This window comes from Oncorhynchus mykiss, chromosome 9, assembly GCF_057628025.1.
Source record: "Oncorhynchus mykiss isolate SJ-2025 chromosome 9, ASM5762802v1, whole genome shotgun sequence".
Taxonomy (NCBI): Eukaryota; Metazoa; Chordata; class Actinopteri; order Salmoniformes; family Salmonidae; genus Oncorhynchus; species Oncorhynchus mykiss.
In genome coordinates this window covers 70408561-70426741 of record NC_143030.1, presented here as the reverse complement: position 1 = coordinate 70426741, position 18181 = coordinate 70408561, and the positions used below count along the sequence as shown (strand labels likewise).

Below are 18181 nucleotides of genomic sequence, written 5' to 3'. Positions count from 1 at the left end.
ACTAGTTACAAGGGAGAGGAGTGGGGATGAATGAGCCAATTGGAAGCTGGGGATGAATAGGTGGCCATAATGGTAGGAGGGTCAGGTTGGAAATTGAACCACTTACAGCTGGGCCATGTTCCTTGGGGCACACAATGGAAGACGTTTGAAAACATTTCGCAATGGAAAACAAAAATGAAAAGTTGTTACTGGACCTTAAGTCCAAGACGTCCCCGCTGTTGGTCTTACCAGAGGTGGACTTGCAGACAGTAGGATTGTCAGGTCGTAGCTGGAAGCCCTCCACACAGAGACAGTGGAAGGATCCGTGGGTATTGATACAGCGCTGGGTACAGGGGTAGGACGTGGTACACTCATCTATATCCACACACGTCTTCCCATCGCGCTTCAGCTGGAAGCCAGGGTGACACCTGCACTGTAGAGACCCAGGGGACACACAGACAACATGTCAATACAGTAGAACACTGTAGAGACCCCAGGGACACACAGACAACATGTCAATACAGTAGAACACTGTAGAGACCCAGGGGACACACAGACAACATGTCAATACAGTAGAACACTGTAGAGACCCCAGGGACACACAGACAACATGTCAATACAGTAGAACACTGTAGAGACCCCAGGGACACACAGACAACATTTCAATACAGTAGAACACTGTAGAGACACAGGGGACACACAGACAACATGTCAATACAGTAGAACACCGTAGAGACCCAGGGGACACACAGACAACATGTCAATACAGTAGAACACTGTAGAGACACCAGGGACACACAGACAACATTTCAATACAGTAGAACACTGTAGAGACCCAAGGGACACACAGAAAACATGTCAATACAGTAGAACACTGTAGAGATCCAGGGGACACACAGACAACATTTCAATACAGTAGAACACTGTAGAGACACAGGGGACACACAGACAACATGTCAATACAGTAGAACACTGTAGAGACCCCAGGGACACACAGACAACATTTCAATACAGTAGAACACTGTAGAGACCCCAGGGACACACAGACAACATTTCAATACAGTAGAACACTGTAGAGACCCAAGGGACACACAGACAACATGTCAATACAGTAGAACACTGTAGAGACCCCAGGGACACACAGACAACATGTCAATACAGTAGAACACTGTAGAGACCCAAGGGACACACAGACAACATGTCAATACAGTAGAACACTGTAGAGACCCCAGGGACACACAGACAACATGTCAATACAGTAGAACACTGTAGAGACCCAAGGGACACACAGACAACATGTCAATACAGTAGAACACTGTAGAGACCCCAGGGACACACAGACAACATTTCAATACAGTAAAACACTGTAGAGACCCAAGGGACACACAGACAACATGTCAATACAGTAGAACACTGTAGAGACCCCAGGGACACACAGACAACATGTCAATACAGTAGAACACTGTAGAGACCCAAGGGACACACAGACAACATGTCAATACAGTAGAACACTGTAGAGACCCCAGGGACACACAGACAACATGTCAATACAGTAAAACACTGTAGAGACCCAAGGGACACACAGACAACATGTCAATACAGTAGAACACTGTAGAGACCCCAGGGACACACAGACAACATGTCAATACAGTAAAACACTGTAGAGACCCAAGGGACACACAGACAACATGTCAATACAGTAGAACACTGTAGAGACCCAAGGGACACACAGACAACATGTCAATACAGTAAAACACTGTAGAGACCCAAGGGACACACAGACAACATGTCAATACAGTAGAACACTGTAGAGACCCAAGGGACACACAGACAACATGTCAATACAGTAGAACACTGTAGAGACCCCAGGGACACACAGACAACATGTCAATACAGTAGAACACTGTAGAGACCCAAGGGACACACAGACAACATGTCAATACAGTAGAACACTGTAGAGACCCAGGGGACACACAGACAACATGTCAATACAGTAGAACACTGTAGAGACCCCAGGGACACACAGACAACATGTCAATACAGTAGAACACTGTAGAGACCCAAGGGACACACAGACAACATGTCAATACAGTAGAACACTGTAGAGACCCAAGGGACACACAGACAACATGTCAATACAGTAGAACACTGTAGAGACCCAGGGGACACACAGACAACATGTCAATACAGTAGAACACTGTAGAGACCCCAGGGACACACAGACAACATTTCAATACAGTAGAACACTGTAGAGACACAGGGGACACACAGACAACATGTCAATACAGTATAACACTGTAGAGACCCAGGGGACACACAGACAACATGTCAATACAGTAGAACACTGTAGAGACCCCAGGGACACACAGACAACATTTCAATACAGTAAAACACTGTAGAGACACAGGGGACACACAGACAACATGTCAATACAGTAGAACACTGTAGAGACCCCAGGGACACACAGACAACATGTCAATACAGTAGAACACTGTAGAGACCCCAGGGACACACAGACAACATGTCAATACAGTAGAACACTGTAGAGACCCCAGGGACACACAGACAACATTTCAATACAGTAGAACACTGTAGAGACCCAGGGGACACACAGACAACATGTCAATACAGTAGAACACTGTAGAGACCCCGGGGACACACAGACAACATGTCAATACAGTAGAACACTGTAGAGACCCAAGGGACACACAGACAACATGTCAATACAGTAGAACACTGTAGAGACCCCAGGGACACACAGACAACATGTCAATACAGTAGAACACTGTAGAGACCCAAGGGACACACAGACAACATTTCAATACAGTAGAACACTGTAGAGACCCAAGGGACACACAGACAACATGTCAATACAGTAGAACACTGTAGAGACCCCAGGGACACACAGACAACATGTCAATACAGTAGAACACTGTAGAGACCCAAGGGACACACAGACAACATGTCAATACAGTAGAACACTGTAGAGACCCCAGGGACACACAGACAACATGTCAATACAGTAGAACACTGTAGAGACCCAAGGGACACACAGACAACATGTCAATACAGTAGAACACTGTAGAGATCCAAGGGACACACAGACAACATGTCAATACAGTAGAACACTGTAGAGACCCCAGGGACACACAGACAACATGTCAATACAGTAGAACACTGTAGAGACCCAAGGGACACACAGACAACATGTCAATACAGTAGAACACTGTAGAGACCCCAGGGACACACAGACAACATGTCAATACAGTAGAACACTGTAGAGACCCCAGGGACACACAGACAACATGTCAATACAGTAAAACACTGTAGAGACCCAAGGGACACACAGACAACATGTCAATACAGTAGGTCAGTGCTGTACCAGCAGATTCACACTGTTCACCAACAGTTCATGTAGAGCAGACAGCTGAACTACAGGAGGGTGATGAGACTGATCTACAGGAGGGTGATGAGACTGAGCTACAGGAGGGTGATGAGACTGAACTACAGGAGGGTGATGAGACTGATCTACAGGAGGGTGATGAGACTGATCTACAGGAGGGTGATGAGACTGATCTACAGGAGGGTGATGAGACTGAACTACAGGAGGGTGATGAGACTGAGCTACAGGAGGGTGATGAGACTGATCTACAGGAGGGTGATGAGACTGAACTACAGGAGGGTGATGAGACTGAGCTACAGGAGGGTGATGAGACTGATCTACAGGAGGGTGATAAGACTGAACTACAGGAGGGTGATGAGACTGAACTACAGGAGGGTGATGAGACTGAGCTACAGGAGGGTGATGAGACTGAGCTACAGGAGGGTCATGAGACTGAGTTACAGGAGGGTCATGAGACTGAGCTACAGGAGGGTGATGAGACTGAACTACAGGAGGGTGATGAGACTGATCTACAGGAGGGTGATGAGACTGAGCTACAGGAGGGTGATGAGACTGATCTACAGGAGGGTGATGAGACTGAACTACAGGAGGGTGATGAGACTGAGCTACAGGAGGGTGATGAGACTGATCTACAGGAGGGTGATGAGACTGATCTACAGGAGGGTGATGATACTGAGCTACAGGAGGGTGATGAGACTGATCTACAGGAGGGTGATGAGACTGATCTACAGGAGGGTGATGAGACTGAACTACAGGAGGGTGATGAGACTGAACTACAGGAGGGTGATGAGACTGAGCTACAGGAGGGTGATGAGACTGAGCTACAGGAGGGTGATGAGACTGAGCTACAGGAGGGTGATGGGACTGAGCTACAGGAGGGTGATGAGACTGAGCTACAGGAGGGTGATGAGACTGAACTACAGTAGGGTGATAAGACTGAGCTACAGGAGGGTGATGAGACTGAGCTACAGGAGGGTGATGCGACTGAGCTACAGGAGGGTCATGAGACTGAGCTACAGGAGGGTCATGAGACTGAGCTACAGGAGGGTGATGAGACTGATCTATAGGAGGGTGATGAGACTGAGCTACAGGAGGGTGATGAGACTGAGCTACAGGAAGGTGATGCGACTGAGCTACAGGAGGGTCATGAGACTGAGCTACAGGAGGGTCATGAGACTGAGCTACAGGAGGGTGATGAGATTGATCTATAGGAGGGTGATGAGACTGAGCTACAGGAGGGTGATGAGACTGAACTACAGGAGGGTGATGAGACTGAACTACAGGAGGGTGATGAGACTGAACTACAGGAGGGTGATGAGACTGAGCTACAGGAGGGTGATGAGACTGAGCTACAGGAGGGTGATGAGACTGAACTACAGGAGGGTGATGAGACTGAACTACAGGAGGGTGATGAGACAGCTACAGGAGTGTGATGAGACTGAGCTACAGGAGGGGGATGAGACTGAGCTACAGGAGGGAGATGAGACTGAGCTGGAGGGATTCGATTATGTTGCAGAATCTCCAGGTTGTATTACACTGGTAGAAATATTGCAAACGTGCACACAAGCTACATGCAGACGCACACACACGCCCCTTACCTTGAAACCTATCTTGAGGTCCTCACAGAGCTGAGAGCAGCCACTCTGCTTGCTGTTGAGACACTCGTTGATGAAGCAGTTGAGTTCGTCAGAGCCGTCGCCACAGTCGTCGTTATGGTCACACAGCAACGTCTCGTTAAGACACTTCCCGGTACGACACATGTAGGCAGACTCATTACACTTCCTCTCTGTTGATGGAAGAAGATCAATTTAGGTTCTGCAGACTGAATAGCTGATAGCTCAAACTAGTAAGGTTGCTCTACTGCAATGGCCAGAGAGAACATGAATGTGTCTGAGTCAAACTAAACCTGCCAAGAAGGATGCTATGGTATTTTTAGCAGAAGCCATAGGCAATTACACTTGTTAACAATGTAACAACAATATAACACACAAAAGCTGTGATATGTACTGTGCATGTCTACAGTACAGATGTAAACCACAGTGTGTCTGTCTGACCTGAGTCTGTGCTGTGATATGTACTGTGCATGTCTACAGTACAGATGTAAACCACAGTCTGTCTGTCTGACCTGAGTCTGTGCTGTGATATGTACTGTGCATGTCTACAGTACAGATGTAAACCACAGTTTGTCTGTCTGTCTGTCTGTCTGTCTGTCTGTCTGTCTGTCTGTCTGTCTGACCTGAGTCTGTGCTGTGATATGTACTGTGCATGTCTACAGTACAGATGTAAACCACAGTGTGTCTGTCTGTCTGTCTGTCTGTCTGTCTGTCTGTCTGACCTGAGTCTGTGCTGTGATATGTACTGTGCATGTCTACAGTACAGATGTAAACCACAGTGTGTCTGTCTGTCTGTCTGTCTGTCTGTCTGTCTGTCTGTCTGTCTGTCTGTCTGACCTGAGTCTGTGCAGTGATATGTACTGTGCATGTCTACAGTACAGATGTAAACCACAGTCTGTCTGTCTGTCTGTCTGTCTGTCTGTCTGTCTGACCTGAGTCTGTGCAGTGGGGGTTCTTGGGGACCTCGTCTGAGCGGTCCTGACAGTCAAACTCTCCGTCACACTCCCAGACCTTCTGGTTGAGGCAGCGGCCGTTGGTACAGCGGAACTCCCCTGGCCCACACGTTGGGTACTCTACAGAACAATACCACAATCACAAGTGTATTTTCGAGGGTACATTAGTTTAAATACATTTGTAACCAGGGGAACATATTTTTTGGAGAGTGCAGGGCGAGAGATGCGAAGAGACAGTACTGAGGCATTTAACCCCGTTCTCTCTGCCCATCTCTCATTTAACCCTGTTCTCTCTGTCCATCTCTCATTTAACCCCGTTCTCTCAGCCCATCTCTCATTTAACCCTGTTCTCTCTGTCCATCTCTCATTTATCCCCGTTCTCTCTCCCCATCTCTCATTTAACCCCATTCTCTCTGCCCATCTCTCATTTAACCCTGTTCTCTCTCCTCATCTCTCATTTAACCCCATTCTCTCTGCCCATCTCTCATTTAACCCTGTTCTCTCTCCCCATCTCTCATTTAACCCTGTTCTCTCTGCCCATCTCTCATTTAACCCCATTCTCTCTGTCCATCTCTCATTTAACCCCATTCTCTCTCCCCATCTCTCATTTAACCCTGTTCTCTCTGCCCATCTCTCATTTAACCCTGTTCTCTCTCCCCATCTCTCATTTAACCCCGTTCTCTCTCCACATCTCTCATTTAAGCAAATTCTCTCTGTCCATCTCTCATTTAACCCCATTCTCTCTGCCTATCTCTCATTTAACCCCATTCTCTCTGCCCATCTCTCATTTAACCCTGCTCTCTCTCCTCATCTCTCATTTAACCCCATTCTCTCTGCCCATTTCTCATTTAACCCTGTTCTGTCTCCCCATCTCTCATTTAACCCTGTTCTCTCTGCCCATCTCTCATTTAACCCCATTCTCTCTGTCCATCTCTCATTTAACCCCATTCTCTCTGTCCATCTCTCATTTAACCCCGTTCTCTCTGTCCATCTCTCATTTAACCCTGTTCTCTCTGCCCATCTCTCATTTAACCCTGTTCTCTCTCCCCATCTCTCATTTAACCCTGTTCTCTCTCCCCATCTCTCATTTAACCCCGTTCTCTCCACATCTCTCATTTAAGCAAATTCTCTCTGTCCATCTCTCATTTAACCCCATTCTCTCTGCCCATCTCTCATTTAACCCTGTTCTCTCTGCCCATCTCTCATTTAACCCCATTCTCTCTCCCCATCTCTCATTTAACCCTGTTCTCTCTGCCCATCTCTCATTTAACCCTGTTCTCTCTCCCCATCTCTCATTTAACCCCGTTCTCTCTCCACATCTCTCATTTAAGCAAATTCTCTCTGTCCATCTCTCATTTAACCCCATTCTCTCTGCCCATCTCTCATTTAACCCCATTCTCTCTCCCCATCTCTCATTTAACCCTGTTCTCTCTGCCCATCTCTCATTTAACCCTGTTCTCTCTCCCCATCTCTCATTTAACCCTGTTCTCTCTCCCCATCTCTCATTTAACCCCATTCTCTCTGCCCATCTCTCATTTAACCCTGTTCTCTCTCCTCATCTCTCATTTAACCCCATTCTCTCTGCCCATTTCTCATTTAACCCTGTTCTGTCTCCCCATCTCTCATTTAACCCTGTTCTCTCTGCCCATCTCTCATTTAACCCCATTCTCTCTGTCCATCTCTCATTTAACCCCATTCTCTCTGTCCATCTCTCATTTAACCCCGTTCTCTCTGTCCATCTCTCATTTAACCCTGTTCTCTCTGCCCATCTCTCATTTAACCCTGTTCTCTCTCCCCATCTCTCATTTAACCCTGTTCTCTCTCCCCATCTCTCATTTAACCCCGTTCTCTCTCCACAACTCTCATTTAAGCAAATTCTCTCTGTCCATCTCTCATTTAACCCCATTCTCTCTGCCCATCTCCCATTTAACCCTGTTCTCTCTGTCCATCTCTCATTTAACCCCGTTCTCTCTCCCCATCTCTCATTTAACCCCATTCTCTCTGTCCATCTCTCATTTAACCCTGTTCTCTCTCCCCATCTCTCATTTAACCCCATTCTCTCTGCCCATCTCTCATTTAACCCTGTTCTCTCTGTCCATCTCTCATTTAACCCTGTTCTCTCTCCTCATCTCTCATTTAACCCCGTTCTCTCTCCCCATCTCTCATTTAACCCCATTCTCTCTGCCCATCTCTCATTTAACCCTGTTCTCTCTGTCCATCTCTCATTTAACCCCGTTCTCTCTCCTCATCTCTCATTTAACCCCATTCTCTCTGCCCATCTCTCATTTAACCCCATTCTCTCTGTCCATCTCTCATTTAACCCCATTCTCTCTGTCCATCTCTCATTTAACCCTGTTCTCTCTCCCCATCTCTCATTTAACCCCATCCTCTCTGTCCATCTCTCATTTAACCCCGTTCTCTCTGTCCATCTCTCATTTAACCCCGTTCTCTCTGCCTATCTCTCATTTAACCCCATTCACTCTGTCCATCTCTCATTTAACCCTGTTCTCTCTGTCCATCTCTCATTTAACCCCATTCTCTCTGTCCATCTCTCATTTAACCCCATTCTCTCTGTCCATCTCTCATTTAACCCCGTTCTCTCTGCCTATCTCTCATTTAACCCCATTCTCTCTGTCCATCTCTCATTTAACCCTGTTCTCTCTGCCCATCTCTCATTTAACCCCATTCTCTCTGTCCATCTCTCATTTAACCCCATTCTCTCTGTCCATCTCTCATTTAACCCCGTTCTCTCTGTCCATCTCTCATTTAACCCCATTCTCTCTGTCCATCTCTCATTTAACCCCGTTCTCTCTGTCCATCTCTCATTTAACCCCATTCTCTCTGTCCATCTCTCATTTAACCCCATCCTCTCTGTCCATCTCTCATTTAACCCCGTTCTCTCTGTCCATCTCTCATTTAACCCCATTCTCTCTGTCCATCTCTCATTTAACCCCATTCTCTCTGTCCATCTCTCATTTAACCCCGTTCTCTTTGCCTATCTCTCATTTAACCCCGTTCTCTCTGTCCATCTCTCATTTAACCCCATTCTCTCTGTCCATCTCTCATTTAACCCTGTTCTCTCTGTCCATCTCTCATTTAACCCTGTTCTCTCTGTCCATCTCTCATTTAACCCCATTCTCTCTGTCCATCTCTCATTTAACCCTGTTCTCTCTGTCCATCTCTCATTTAACCCTGTTCTCTCTCCCCATCTCTCATTTAACCCCATCCTCTCTGTCCATCTCTCATTTAACCCCGTTCTCTCTGTCCATCTCTCATTTAACCCCGTTCTCTCTGCCTATCTCTCATTTAACCCCATTCACTCTGTCCATCTCTCATTTAACCCTGTTCTCTCTGTCCATCTCTCATTTAACCCCATTCTCTCTGTCCATCTCTCATTTAACCCCATTCTCTCTGTCCATCTCTCATTTAACCCCGTTCTCTCTGCCTATCTCTCATTTAACCCCATTCTCTCTGTCCATCTCTCATTTAACCCTGTTCTCTCTGCCCATCTCTCATTTAACCCCATTCTCTCTGCCCATCTCTCATTTAACCCCATTCTCTCTGTCCATCTCTCATTTAACCCCGTTCTCTCTGTCCATCTCTCATTTAACCCCATTCTCTCTGTCCATCTCTCATTTAACCCCGTTCTCTCTGTTCATCTCTCATTTAACCCCATTCTCTCTGTCCATCTCTCATTTAACCCCATCCTCTCTGTCCATCTCTCATTTAACCCCGTTCTCTCTGTCCATCTCTCATTTAACCCCATTCTCTCTGTCCATCTCTCATTTAACCCCATTCTCTCTGTCCATCTCTCATTTAACCCCGTTCTCTTTGCCTATCTCTCATTTAACCCCGTTCTCTCTGTCCATCTCTCATTTAACCCCATTCTCTCTGTCCATCTCTCATTTAACCCTGTTCTCTCTGTCCATCTCTCATTTAACCCTGTTCTCTCTGTCCATCTCTCATTTAACCCCATTCTCTCTGTCCATCTCTCATTTAACCCTGTTCTCTCTGTCCATCTCTCATTTAACCCTGTTCTCTCTCCCCATCTCTCATTTAACCCCATCCTCTCTGTCCATCTCTCATTTAACCCCGTTCTCTCTGTCCATCTCTCATTTAACCCCGTTCTCTCTGCCTATCTCTCATTTAACCCCATTCACTCTGTCCATCTCTCATTTAACCCTGTTCTCTCTGTCCATCTCTCATTTAACCCCATTCTCTCTGTCCATCTCTCATTTAACCCCATTCTCTCTGTCCATCTCTCATTTAACCCCGTTCTCTCTGCCTATCTCTCATTTAACCCCATTCTCTCTGTCCATCTCTCATTTAACCCTGTTCTCTCTGCCCATCTCTCATTTAACCCCATTCTCTCTGTCCATCTCTCATTTAACCCCATTCTCTCTGTCCATCTCTCATTTAACCCCGTTCTCTCTGTCCATCTCTCATTTAACCCCATTCTCTCTGTCCATCTCTCATTTAACCCCGTTCTCTCTGTCCATCTCTCATTTAACCCCATTCTCTCTGTCCATCTCTCATTTAACCCCATCCTCTCTGTCCATCTCTCATTTAACCCCGTTCTCTCTGTCCATCTCTCATTTAACCCCATTCTCTCTGTCCATCTCTCATTTAACCCCATTCTCTCTGTCCATCTCTCATTTAACCCCGTTCTCTTTGCCTATCTCTCATTTAACCCCGTTCTCTCTGTCCATCTCTCATTTAACCCCATTCTCTCTGTCCATCTCTCATTTAACCCTGTTCTCTCTGTCCATCTCTCATTTAACCCTGTTCTCTCTGTCCATCTCTCATTTAACCCCATTCTCTCTGTCCATCTCTCATTTAACCCTGTTCTCTCTGTCCATCTCTCATTTAACCCTGTTCTCTCTCCCCATCTCTCATTTAACCCCATCCTCTCTGTCCATCTCTCATTTAACCCCGTTCTCTCTGTCCATCTCTCATTTAACCCCGTTCTCTCTGCCTATCTCTCATTTAACCCCATTCACTCTGTCCATCTCTCATTTAACCCTGTTCTCTCTGTCCATCTCTCATTTAACCCCATTCTCTCTGTCCATCTCTCATTTAACCCCATTCTCTCTGTCCATCTCTCATTTAACCCCGTTCTCTCTGCCTATCTCTCATTTAACCCCATTCTCTCTGTCCATCTCTCATTTAACCCTGTTCTCTCTGCCCATCTCTCATTTAACCCCATTCTCTCTGCCCATCTCTCATTTAACCCCATTCTCTCTGTCCATCTCTCATTTAACCCCGTTCTCTCTGTCCATCTCTCATTTAACCCCATTCTCTCTGTCCATCTCTCATTTAACCCCGTTCTCTCTGTCCATCTCTCATTTAACCCCATTCTCTCTGTCCATCTCTCATTTAACCCCATCCTCTCTGTCCATCTCTCATTTAACCCCGTTCTCTCTGTCCATCTCTCATTTAACCCCATTCTCTCTGTCCATCTCTCATTTAACCCCATTCTCTCTGTCCATCTCTCATTTAACCCCGTTCTCTTTGCCTATCTCTCATTTAACCCCGTTCTCTCTGTCCATCTCTCATTTAACCCCATTCTCTCTGTCCATCTCTCATTTAACCCTGTTCTCTCTGTCCATCTCTCATTTAACCCTGTTCTCTCTGTCCATCTCTCATTTAACCCCATTCTCTCTGTCCATCTCTCATTTAACCCTGTTCTCTCTGTCCATCTCTCATTTAACCCTGTTCTCTCTCCCCATCTCTCATTTAACCCCATCCTCTCTGTCCATCTCTCATTTAACCCCGTTCTCTCTGTCCATCTCTCATTTAACCCCGTTCTCTCTGCCTATCTCTCATTTAACCCCATTCACTCTGTCCATCTCTCATTTAACCCTGTTCTCTCTGTCCATCTCTCATTTAACCCCATTCTCTCTGTCCATCTCTCATTTAACCCCATTCTCTCTGTCCATCTCTCATTTAACCCCGTTCTCTCTGCCTATCTCTCATTTAACCCCATTCACTCTGTCCATCTCTCATTTAACCCCGTTCTCTCTGTCCATCTCTCATTTAACCCCATTCTCTCTGTCCATCTCTCATTTAACCCTGTTCTCTCTCCCCATCTCTCATTTAACCCCATCCTCTCTGTCCATCTCTCATTTAACCCCGTTCTCTCTGTCCATCTCTCATTTAACCCCGTTCTCTCTGCCTATCTCTCATTTAACCCCATTCACTCTGTCCATCTCTCATTTAACCCTGTTCTCTCTGTCCATCTCTCATTTAACCCCATTCTCTCTGTCCATCTCTCATTTAACCCCATTCTCTCTGTCCATCTCTCATTTAACCCCGTTCTCTCTGCCTATCTCTCATTTAACCCCATTCTCTCTGTCCATCTCTCATTTAACCCTGTTCTCTCTGCCCATCTCTCATTTAACCCCATTCTCTCTGCCCATCTCTCATTTAACCCCATTCTCTCTGTCCATCTCTCATTTAACCCCGTTCTCTCTGTCCATCTCTCATTTAACCCCATTCTCTCTGTCCATCTCTCATTTAACCCCGTTCTCTCTGTCCATCTCTCATTTAACCCCATTCTCTCTGTCCATCTCTCATTTAACCCCATCCTCTCTGTCCATCTCTCATTTAACCCCGTTCTCTCTGTCCATCTCTCATTTAACCCCATTCTCTCTGTCCATCTCTCATTTAACCCCATTCTCTCTGTCCATCTCTCATTTAACCCCGTTCTCTTTGCCTATCTCTCATTTAACCCCGTTCTCTCTGTCCATCTCTCATTTAACCCCATTCTCTCTGTCCATCTCTCATTTAACCCTGTTCTCTCTGTCCATCTCTCATTTAACCCTGTTCTCTCTGTCCATCTCTCATTTAACCCCATTCTCTCTGTCCATCTCTCATTTAACCCTGTTCTCTCTGTCCATCTCTCATTTAACCCTGTTCTCTCTCCCCATCTCTCATTTAACCCCATCCTCTCTGTCCATCTCTCATTTAACCCCGTTCTCTCTGTCCATCTCTCATTTAACCCCGTTCTCTCTGCCTATCTCTCATTTAACCCCATTCACTCTGTCCATCTCTCATTTAACCCTGTTCTCTCTGTCCATCTCTCATTTAACCCCATTCTCTCTGTCCATCTCTCATTTAACCCCATTCTCTCTGTCCATCTCTCATTTAACCCCGTTCTCTCTGCCTATCTCTCATTTAACCCCATTCTCTCTGTCCATCTCTCATTTAACCCTGTTCTCTCTGCCCATCTCTCATTTAACCCCATTCTCTCTGTCCATCTCTCATTTAACCCCATTCTCTCTGTCCATCTCTCATTTAACCCCGTTCTCTCTGTCCATCTCTCATTTAACCCCATTCTCTCTGTCCATCTCTCATTTAACCCCGTTCTCTCTGTCCATCTCTCATTTAACCCCATTCTCTCTGTCCATCTCTCATTTAACCCCATCCTCTCTGTCCATCTCTCATTTAACCCCGTTCTCTCTGTCCATCTCTCATTTAACCCCATTCTCTCTGTCCATCTCTCATTTAACCCCATTCTCTCTGTCCATCTCTCATTTAACCCCGTTCTCTTTGCCTATCTCTCATTTAACCCCGTTCTCTCTGTCCATCTCTCATTTAACCCCATTCTCTCTGTCCATCTCTCATTTAACCCTGTTCTCTCTGTCCATCTCTCATTTAACCCTGTTCTCTCTGTCCATCTCTCATTTAACCCCATTCTCTCTGTCCATCTCTCATTTAACCCTGTTCTCTCTGTCCATCTCTCATTTAACCCTGTTCTCTCTCCCCATCTCTCATTTAACCCCATCCTCTCTGTCCATCTCTCATTTAACCCCGTTCTCTCTGTCCATCTCTCATTTAACCCCGTTCTCTCTGCCTATCTCTCATTTAACCCCATTCACTCTGTCCATCTCTCATTTAACCCTGTTCTCTCTGTCCATCTCTCATTTAACCCCATTCTCTCTGTCCATCTCTCATTTAACCCCATTCTCTCTGTCCATCTCTCATTTAACCCCGTTCTCTCTGCCTATCTCTCATTTAACCCCATTCTCTCTGTCCATCTCTCATTTAACCCTGTTCTCTCTGCCCATCTCTCATTTAACCCCATTCTCTCTGCCCATCTCTCATTTAACCCCATTCTCTCTGTCCATCTCTCATTTAACCCCGTTCTCTCTGTCCATCTCTCATTTAACCCCATTCTCTCTGTCCATCTCTCATTTAACCCCGTTCTCTCTGTCCATCTCTCATTTAACCCCATTCTCTCTGTCCATCTCTCATTTAACCCCATCCTCTCTGTCCATCTCTCATTTAACCCCGTTCTCTCTGTCCATCTCTCATTTAACCCCATTCTCTCTGTCCATCTCTCATTTAACCCCATTCTCTCTGTCCATCTCTCATTTAACCCCGTTCTCTTTGCCTATCTCTCATTTAACCCCGTTCTCTCTGTCCATCTCTCATTTAACCCCATTCTCTCTGTCCATCTCTCATTTAACCCTGTTCTCTCTGTCCATCTCTCATTTAACCCTGTTCTCTCTGTCCATCTCTCATTTAACCCCATTCTCTCTGTCCATCTCTCATTTAACCCTGTTCTCTCTGTCCATCTCTCATTTAACCCTGTTCTCTCTCCCCATCTCTCATTTAACCCCATCCTCTCTGTCCATCTCTCATTTAACCCCGTTCTCTCTGTCCATTTCTCATTTAACCCCGTTCTCTCTGCCTATCTCTCATTTAACCCCATTCACTCTGTCCATCTCTCATTTAACCCTGTTCTCTCTGTCCATCTCTCATTTAACCCCATTCTCTCTGTCCATCTCTCATTTAACCCCATTCTCTCTGTCCATCTCTCATTTAACCCCGTTCTCTCTGCCTATCTCTCATTTAACCCCATTCTCTCTGTCCATCTCTCATTTAACCCTGTTCTCTCTGCCCATCTCTCATTTAACCCCATTCTCTCTGTCCATCTCTCATTTAACCCCATTCTCTCTGTCCATCTCTCATTTAACCCCGTTCTCTCTGTCCATCTCTCATTTAACCCCATTCTCTCTGTCCATCTCTCATTTAACCCCGTTCTCTCTGTCCATCTCTCATTTAACCCCATTCTCTCTGTCCATCTCTCATTTAACCCCATCCTCTCTGTCCATCTCTCATTTAACCCCGTTCTCTCTGTCCATCTCTCATTTAACCCCATTCTCTCTGTCCATCTCTCATTTAACCCCATTCTCTCTGTCCATCTCTCATTTAACCCCGTTCTCTTTGCCTATCTCTCATTTAACCCCGTTCTCTCTGTCCATCTCTCATTTAACCCCATTCTCTCTGTCCATCTCTCATTTAACCCTGTTCTCTCTGTCCATCTCTCATTTAACCCTGTTCTCTCTGTCCATCTCTCATTTAACCCCATTCTCTCTGTCCATCTCTCATTTAACCCTGTTCTCTCTGTCCATCTCTCATTTAACCCTGTTCTCTCTGTCCATCTCTCATTTAACCCCGTTCTCTCTGTCCATCTCTCCATAGGCCTTTCTCTTCTCCTATGTTGTCATGCTGCATCACAAACACTCACCACACTCTGGGGACTCGTCTGATCCGTCAGAGCAGTCCATGTCATGGTCACACACAAAGTGCTTGGGGATACAATGTCTGTTCTGACACATGAACTCATTCTCATCACAGGTGTTGTTGTACACTGACAGAGAGAGAGACACAGACACAGACAGAGACACAGACAGAGACACAGACAGACAGAAAAAGAAGAGATAAATAGACAGAGAAAGGGTTAGCAAACAGAGGCTACTGCAAGAATGAATGATACATACCCTTAGCAGTCTAACAATAGTCTGCAGATCCTCTGCTAATCAAATCGTTAAGATGAATCATAAAAAGACAATGGAAGTCTCATGTCTTCCCATTCATCTATTAATACCCCAGCGAAATGTTGTAGTTTATAATTGGTTGCATTATCCAAACCCAATAGAGCCGTGTGACTCAAATGAGTCTTATGAGAGATTTAGTGTGAGTGTTAACGTGTCCTTCTCCTACTCACTGAAGCCAGCCTTGATGGGTACCAGTCATATAGACACAGTTACTAAATCCAGTTCAGATCAACTGTGGTGATTATTAGGACATTTGTGAATGTGTTGCGGTTGTCCTCACGCTACAGAACTGTAGAAGACTCCCACTCACAGCAGCCAGCCTTGATGCTCTCGTCAGCCCCGTCCAGACAGTCCTTGTCCCCGTCACACTTCCAGCGCTGAGGGACACACACATGAGTGCCGGGACACTGGAACGCCTCCGGGCTGCACGTCTTAGTTTCTATGGTGACGTAGGCGATATGAACAGGTTAGATAACTCTAGACTAGTAGTTGTCATAAATTAAATTAAAATGATCAACAGATTTAATTTTATTTGTCAACAAATAAAATCTATTGATCTATTAATTGACAATGTAGACAACTGTGTCTGATATGGGCCATAGATCATATAAGTGTGGGATGAGTCACTCACTACATCTGTCGTCCTCGTCAGATTTGTCTCCACAGTCGTTGGCACCGTCACACACCCAGTGGTTAGAGATACAGCGATGGTTCCCACACTCAAACTCAGTGGACGTACAGAACTTATCTGCAAAGACAGAGGAACATTTTTATTCAACGTAATCTGGGTTACATTTGTTTCAGAATACATTTATCACCAAATTTACCACAATATATTGAAATTACTTATTTGAATGAACTATTCAACTTTGATCCCGTGGTTGTTGTGTTTATCTATTGAAAACACTGTTTTGATCTTTGTGTCACTACAGTACAGTTCAAAGTTGTGTATTACATCAGCTAAGGGAATGGGGGAAGGACAGAAGGTATCTATATAGGGCAAGTAGACTGACCACAGTGGGTCTCGTCAGCGCCGTTCTCACAGTCGTTCTCCTTGTCACAGGTCCAGCTCATAGGGATACAGCGACCACTGGGGCACGCAAAGAAGTTCACTGGGCACTTCAGCTTCTTCTTGTCTGGTAGAGAGTGTATATAATAATACAAAATAACAGTTTTGAATATCGTATAAAGTTCTGCTATGAGTCAGACCTGTGGTTCAAATAGCTATGCTTTGTTGCCTGCACAATGTAACTAATAGAATAGTCCCAAAAGTGCACCCCCGCCCATTTTGGCACTCCCAGGCAGGCTAAAGCAAATGCTCAAAGTGTTTGAAAGTAAACACATACTATTTGAACCCATGAAATAATGATTTCCCTAAAAGGAGAAAGGCCAGATCTGTCTGTTACCTGGGCAGTTCCTCTCGTCTGAGAAGTCTCCACAGTCGTTGTTACCGTCACACTTCCAGGAAGGCAGATAGCACAGTGTGGTCCTCTCACAGCTCTGGAAGGTCGCCCCCTTCACCCCCAGACGGAAGTAGCGAGAACAGTCAGTTGGCACTGGGGAGGAGGGACATTATACATCAGTGGCATTCAGTGGTGTAAAGTACTTCAGTAAAAATACTTTAAAGTACTACGTAAGTAGTTTTTTGGGGGTATCTGTACTTTACTAATTATATTTTTTGACATCTTTTGCTTTTTACTCCACACATTTTCCCTGACACCCAAAAGTACTTATTACATTTTGAATGCTTCGCAGGACAGGAAAATGGTCCAATTCACACACGTATCAAGAGAACATCCCTGGGTATTCCTACTGCCTCTGATCTGGCGGACTCACTAAACATAAATGCTTTGTTTGTAAAATGATGTCTGAGTGCACCCCTGGCTATCCGTAAATAAAAATACAATTGTGGTGTCTGGTTTTCTTAATATAAGGAATGTGAAATGATTTATACTTTTACTTTTGATACTTAAGTATATTTTAGCAATTACATTTACTTTTTATACTGAAGTATATTTAAAACCAAATACTTTTAGACTTTCACTTTTACTTAAGTCATTTTCTATTAGGATATCTTTACTTTTACTTCAGTAGGACAATAGTTTACTTTTCCAACACTGGTGACATTAGTGGTTAGTTGTGGGGGAGTATTATCTGTGCATTCAACATGGAGTGTGTATGAAAGTGCATCATATCCCCTATATAGGGCCTACTTGGTTAAATAAAGGTAATGTAATTTTAAAAAATTAAATGAATAGTACACTACTACAGTCTGGGCCATGTCATAATGCACAGGGAATAGTGTCAGAGGAATCCAAGCTGATCTGCAGTTCTTCATTAGTGATAGAGGATGGGTCAGAGAAATAGCTTTAACAATTTTTATTCAAT

The 18181-nt window shown here is 45.1% G+C and overlaps 1 protein-coding gene across 3 annotated transcripts in view; it reads right to left on the bottom strand.

Annotated features, from left to right (window-relative positions):
• LOC110531237 (low-density lipoprotein receptor-related protein 1) overlaps positions 1 to 18181 on the bottom strand; it is a 247203-nt gene that overhangs the window by 46688 nt on the left and 182334 nt on the right. For all 3 annotated transcript variants that reach the window (XM_036988705.2, XM_036988706.2, XM_090185209.1), the window contains exons 50-57: positions 17200 to 17349; positions 16807 to 16929; positions 16425 to 16541; positions 16104 to 16232; positions 15484 to 15606; positions 5928 to 6068; positions 4981 to 5168; positions 229 to 412 (exon numbers count right to left, since the gene is read on the bottom strand). In XM_036988705.2, coding sequence (XP_036844600.2) covers positions 229 to 412; positions 4981 to 5168; positions 5928 to 6068; positions 15484 to 15606; positions 16104 to 16232; positions 16425 to 16541; positions 16807 to 16929; positions 17200 to 17349 — 1155 coding nt within the window. The remainder of the gene's footprint in view (positions 1 to 228; positions 413 to 4980; positions 5169 to 5927; positions 6069 to 15483; positions 15607 to 16103; positions 16233 to 16424; positions 16542 to 16806; positions 16930 to 17199; positions 17350 to 18181) is intronic.